The sequence below is a fragment of the Argiope bruennichi genome, chromosome 2, assembly GCF_947563725.1.
Source record: "Argiope bruennichi chromosome 2, qqArgBrue1.1, whole genome shotgun sequence".
Classification (NCBI taxonomy): Eukaryota; Metazoa; Arthropoda; class Arachnida; order Araneae; family Araneidae; genus Argiope; species Argiope bruennichi.
In genome coordinates, this window is record NC_079152.1 from 28025019 (window position 1) to 28031018 (window position 6000).

Sequence of the window (6000 nt, forward strand, 5' to 3'; positions counted from 1 at the left end):
GAACCCATTCACAACGAGCTCCATTCCGATTCTAATTACAGAAATACACATTCACAACCTGCCATTACCCAAAACTTCCCGAACTCTAGAAACAGAGTTCTATACTAAAACTCACCCCTCTGCTAAACTTCCCCTATTAACTCTATAATTCGATGGAATTCCGATAAAATCGCAGCACACCAGTAAATAATCCTATAAATGTCTCACTCTCAGCACCGCGCACGTGGCATTAAAATATTACTAGAGGAGATATTCCACGAATTTAATCGGATTTAAATTCGTCTCGGACACACTTGCCCCTCTTCCTTTCAGAATCAGGCATGCATTTTGGACACTTAGGGGTGGGTCTCAAGATCTCTCGCTTCCGTCCAGGAGTCCGGGGATCTATCCGTTATTGTGTCACGCAAAACTTGAGAGTCTGTCGGACGATACATCATTTCTAGCTGCTGCTGTCACATGGATTGACGCCCTCGTGGAAGGTGACCCTACTTGAGCAACCCCAGCGCCCGCCCCTGCGACACAAAAGCAAGTGCCCTTAAGCCACGGGATGAGTTGTTTTTCAATGAAAAGGTTGAGTGATCTGCAAAGTTTGGTATAACACGAGTTATTTTTTTTTTTTTTGTCTATTCACAGTTATAAGTCTAGAAGGTCTTATTTTATTCCTTATCAGAGTTCCTCACTCTTTTGAAATTTATTATTATCAAACGTTTTTTCTGTAGAAATTTTTATAAACTTTTTTCTATTTGTTATTTATGATTAATAAAATTTTTACTGTAGAAAATCTTTTCTCATTGTGATAATTATTGCCACTTTAATAAAATTATGATAAAGTGTTAAATATGTGAAATTAATCACACTATAGTTCTCTTGATAAATTAAAGTTTTTAGTTGTTTATTTTTAATCATCATGGATTTTGTCCCCATGATTTTGAAGATAAAACAATAAGAAAAGTTATCTGACGTTCAGAAATTTTATGAAAAGTTATTTTGTACTGTAAGGAAAAAAACACTCATTTTATGACTCATAAGGTTTTAATTAGTTAAAAGTTACAATATGGATAAATACACCACGTTACCTTTGCTCTAGACTCTACGAGAAGTCAGCTTTATACAAGAAACCTTGATTGACTGATATATATATATATATATATATATATATCGTTTATGCGAAAAATTCACTTGCAATAATTAAGAAAGTATTGTCAATATTAGTTAGAAAAATATAATCTATACTTTTCTCTATTTTTTATTTATTTTTTATTTAATTGATTTAAAATTAATGATTGATTATCTTTGATTTCCATAGAATTTGTATTTGTCATTATTTGTTTTGGATAATTGTCTAATATTTTCTTTTAAAAATGTAGTATAAGACATAAATGTAGAGAACTTTAAATAATCGCTTTTGAAGTTTAATCATAATTAAAAATTCACTTAATATTATTGTTTATATCCTTATTTTTTTTTCTTAATTGAAAATAAACGAGATATAACTTGGAATTCGATTCCTTAAAACGTCAGCAATATAATAGGATCACTCTTCGCGTTCAAACGTTTGCAAATTATTTGATAATATCCGCCTTTGACGCTCAGTTAATGGTCAACAATTCTCGCTAAAAAGTTTCGATTCAATACCTTATGCAACTCGATTTTTTATCAGCTTAATCAGCAAAATATTCAGCATAGTTTCAAATTTTGATAATCATATTTTACAATATTATAGAAGCTTTAATCTATTCTATTCATCATACTGAGTATATCGTTTATTAATTTTTTTTTTGTCAGCTCCCTTAAAATTCAAGCTTTTATTTTGAAATGAAAGAAATTAAAACACACATCATATATATATATATATATATATATATATATATATATATATATATATATATATATATATATATATATATATATATATATATATATATATATATATATATATATATATATATATATATATATATATATATATATATATATATATATATATATATATATATATATATATATATATATATATATATATATATAACACTTTATGCTGACATCACAATTTTTTAAAAATATGAGTACAGAAATTCGAATTGTTTGGAGTTAAAAGATCATGTGTAGTACAGAATATTTTTTTATAATTTACGCAGTAACTCGAAACATTTCTCCGAATCATCTAAAAATTCAATTTTTTGATAAATCAGGGACAAAAGGATTTATGTTGTAAATGCTAATATTTTATTTAGTTTCAATCCATAAATTGCATATGAACAATTATGAAATTTCAATTTTATATCTGAATTTATTGAATATGAATCCTTTGACCCTAAAGATAAAAATTCAATAGGATGTTCTTAACACTCCAACTTTTAAATAAATAAAAACAAATTCTATCTTCTGTTACCAAATCTGATAGAATAAAGAAATATGAATTCTCTAATTTAAGACAGTGAACAGTTTCCTAATTTTAGATTAAAATTAACCTTGGGGAAACTCCGGACGTATTGATTGATTGGCGTATGTCTTTTAAATTGATCAACAAAGAAGTCTAAAATATTTCATTTTTATTAACTAGTAAGATTCACATTTTCATAACAATAAATTTTAATACCAATAGAATGAGTCTTTTTAAATTTAAATTGCTATTGTTTCAAAAATGTTTTACTGAATATTTCTCATAGGAACGAGAGAATAATTAATATAAGAATATAAAAGAGAGTATAAAATATAAAATTCATTATTCATCAGAACATATATTGACTTAAACTACATAGAATAATATTCATTACTTCGTATAAGCCATCTTTTGTAATTAGATGTATATGCCTAATATTAACTATTTAGAAATTAAATGTTGAGATTCAATTAAAGTGGATATCCGGCCACATTGGAAAAGTAAAAAAATGAAACTTCTACGAAATAAATAATATAACTTCTTATTTCAAAAATAATTAAACGTGCATGATCAGAGGTTTAATTTTTTGAAGAGAGACCTATGATTGAATGAATGAAAATAATGAATAATAATTTTTGTTGGAAGTGATCATGTAGATTGATCGGATTTTTTTTAAATTTCAATATTTTATCTTGATCTTAAAACTGGTATTTTTAAGGTCTCATTTAATCTTTGATAATTTAACTTTGAAAGTAAGCATAATTATTTTTTAAACAATATTTTCTTACATTTTACTCTTGCTAACTTATATAAATTATATTTGCTTTAAATATTACAGAATTATTGAGTTAAAAATATGGATAATATAAAAATTTACAGAAACCTTTTCTTGCAATTATCTTCATAATTTCATATTCATATTTATTTCATTTCTTATGGATACGTGGGGAAAATAATACTTTTCTAAGTTCGTTTTGCAGTAAGAGTTATCTTAATCTTATAACATGAATTATTTATTATTTGTTAATAACAAATATTTATTAATAAAGGATCGTTTCGCCAAAGATCCCGGCACAGATCCCTGGTACAGATTAAATTTTATTTTTATTTTCTGTAAAATGAATTATTGGAAGATATTTTTACATTTCTATATCGGTTTAAAACAGAAACTTAATTTATATATTAAGAAACTGATATTTTTAAAAAGAGAATTTTTAAGATGATTTAAAAATTATTTCTGTACTTTATATTTTCGGATGTTGTCACGGAAAAATACCAATATTTCGTGTAATTAAAATTTCAAAAATTCGCAACAACATGTACATTTTTACTTTCCAAAATATATTTTTGCCGAATTTGGTGTCTCTAAAGAGACTGAAGACTATAGAACGCCAGCATTTTCCTATATTCATTCTATACATACTCATTCATTTTCATTATAAATAGAAATGTGACGAGAAAGAGTGACACCATACAATTTTTTATCGCCAATGGCGTATCATTCAAAATTCTGTTAGCCTAAATATTCACGTGTGGGTTTTAAATCAGAGTTAAATCTAAAGAATACTTCCTTTAATTTCATCGCATACCTAGACGAATAACACCTTCTTTTCTGCTCTCCTTCGTTTCCCTTTTCATTCTCTGAACATATAGCACATTTCCTTCCTCTATGGTGTATTTGTTGCAGTCTATTATGTTTTATTACAGAAGTTGAAAGTAACAAATAAGCAGTAACAAATAATCTTGTCCAAAGTTCGGCTATTATTCATGAAATATGAAAACAGCCAACTTATAATAATTCTGGAAGCAGTTGCATGTTTGAAAATATCCAATGAATATAACGCAACTTTACTTTAAAATTATGTTTTAATATTCAAGGATTTTTCGAGAAACACAATTTGTTAGTGACAAAGAACAAAGTGAGTTAGAAACTAAGTGGGTTAAAGTCATAAAAATGCCATTTTAAAATATATAAAATATTGTTAAAAAATAAGCATAAAGTGCGTATTACAAATGCGCGATAATTAAAATGATAAAAATGTTCTAAATAACCAAATAATATTCTCACGATTCTTTGTGGCTCGAGATTAATTAATTAAAAATAATAAACCAAACGATAAATTAGTAACCCCATCTAAAAGTGAACGTCACTTCATAGAAATGCCGACCAATTCCATTATTTGATGCATAACTATAACTCAAATGATAAATTTGTAAGTATAATTTCATCCATATAGCTCTTTTGTTTTTGAGCTATCTCACTCGAGATAAACATTTCATAATTTATTTTCCGTAATGATATTTCTCAATTAATGATAGAGTGTTTAAGCTCTTTTTTCGTAGCATTCATTGCAAGTATAATTTTTCCTTGAAATAATGATCCCCCGTTTAATTTATAAACTTGAGCAAGTGCAAGAAGACATTGTTTTGTGATCATTAGATTTATTAACCGATCATTCAAAGCAAATCGCAAAGAGGCCATTGTAAGCAGTTTTTCATCTTCGTATTTAGTCATTCAAGAAATGCATTATGTCATATTCTTTCATAGTTCTTGACATTTCCTTAATTCTCGATGAATCAAGCATTTCAACAATCTTAATTAACTGAACCATAAATTAGATAAATACAGTAGATATGCAGTACTGATGAACGTAGAACAGGCTTAGAAGTTCTTAAACCTTCTCAATTAGCATACACAATAGTCTTTCACGCATGAATTGCAAACAATCTGCATTGCATCCCCGCATTTTGATCATGTACAAAACATAAGTATTTCGAGCAATTTCGTATCCCAGGTTCATTGACTGTGTGATTCTTTCGTCTTTTTGACGGCGCCTAATGAAGCGATGCTCGTGAAATCAATTCCTGTGCATAGGTACAAAAGTTTTGTCTCCAGAGATCGAAAGTGAGATCTCCGTCGCAGAGAAAGTAATTGTCGTGTCTCCGACGACGTCCTTTTCATCGCAATTCACTTTGTGCGGAAGTAATCAAGAAAATGGACTACGGAGCCACATGGAATAGTGATTAACCCAACCGTTTTATTCGAAAATTACTGTTCTTAGATTATTCAAAATATAAGGCGCTAGAACAGTTTTTGCAAATAGTATGCGAGCCCGATAATTGAATGTATTTTAGGATTTTATGCCAGGAATTGTTATTTTGCTATTATATAATATGTTTGTTATAAATATATTTTACTATTATTTAATAAGTTTGGTATATATATTTTTCTTTTTATAATACGTCTTAGAATATTAAATAATCTTTTATCTAGAAAATGCATTTGTGGCGTTTAATTTAGTTATATCAACAACCCGTTTTAAAGAAACACTTGGGCTATTTTGAGACAGACCTCGTAATTTTGAACCGCTATCAGATAACGAGGACAACAAATGAACGGTCACCCCACTCTCCAAACTCCCACACCACACCGGTGGGAGGACGTTTGGGCCCAACGGATTTAACGTGCACTACACCCACTTACACGACGGTTCTTCGTGGAATCGATGCATTTGAGGAATAATATGCGTAATTAACATGGTAAATGGGTTTTTAGGCATGACTGAAGATTTTAACAATGAGTATACTTTTCTAGCTATTTGTTTTCGCTTAAATTG

General features: G+C 28.2%; 1 protein-coding gene across 1 annotated transcript in view; it reads left to right on the forward strand.

Annotated features, from left to right (window-relative positions):
* The window catches only part of LOC129962147 (uncharacterized), a 186157-nt gene extending 180753 nt beyond the window's left edge, over nucleotides 1-5404 (forward strand). The window contains exon 4 of the mRNA XM_056075885.1: nucleotides 5259-5404. Within this exon, the coding sequence (XP_055931860.1) occupies nucleotides 5259-5404 (146 nt within the window). The remainder of the gene's footprint in view (nucleotides 1-5258) is intronic.
* Nucleotides 5405-6000: the final 596 nt, after the last annotated feature.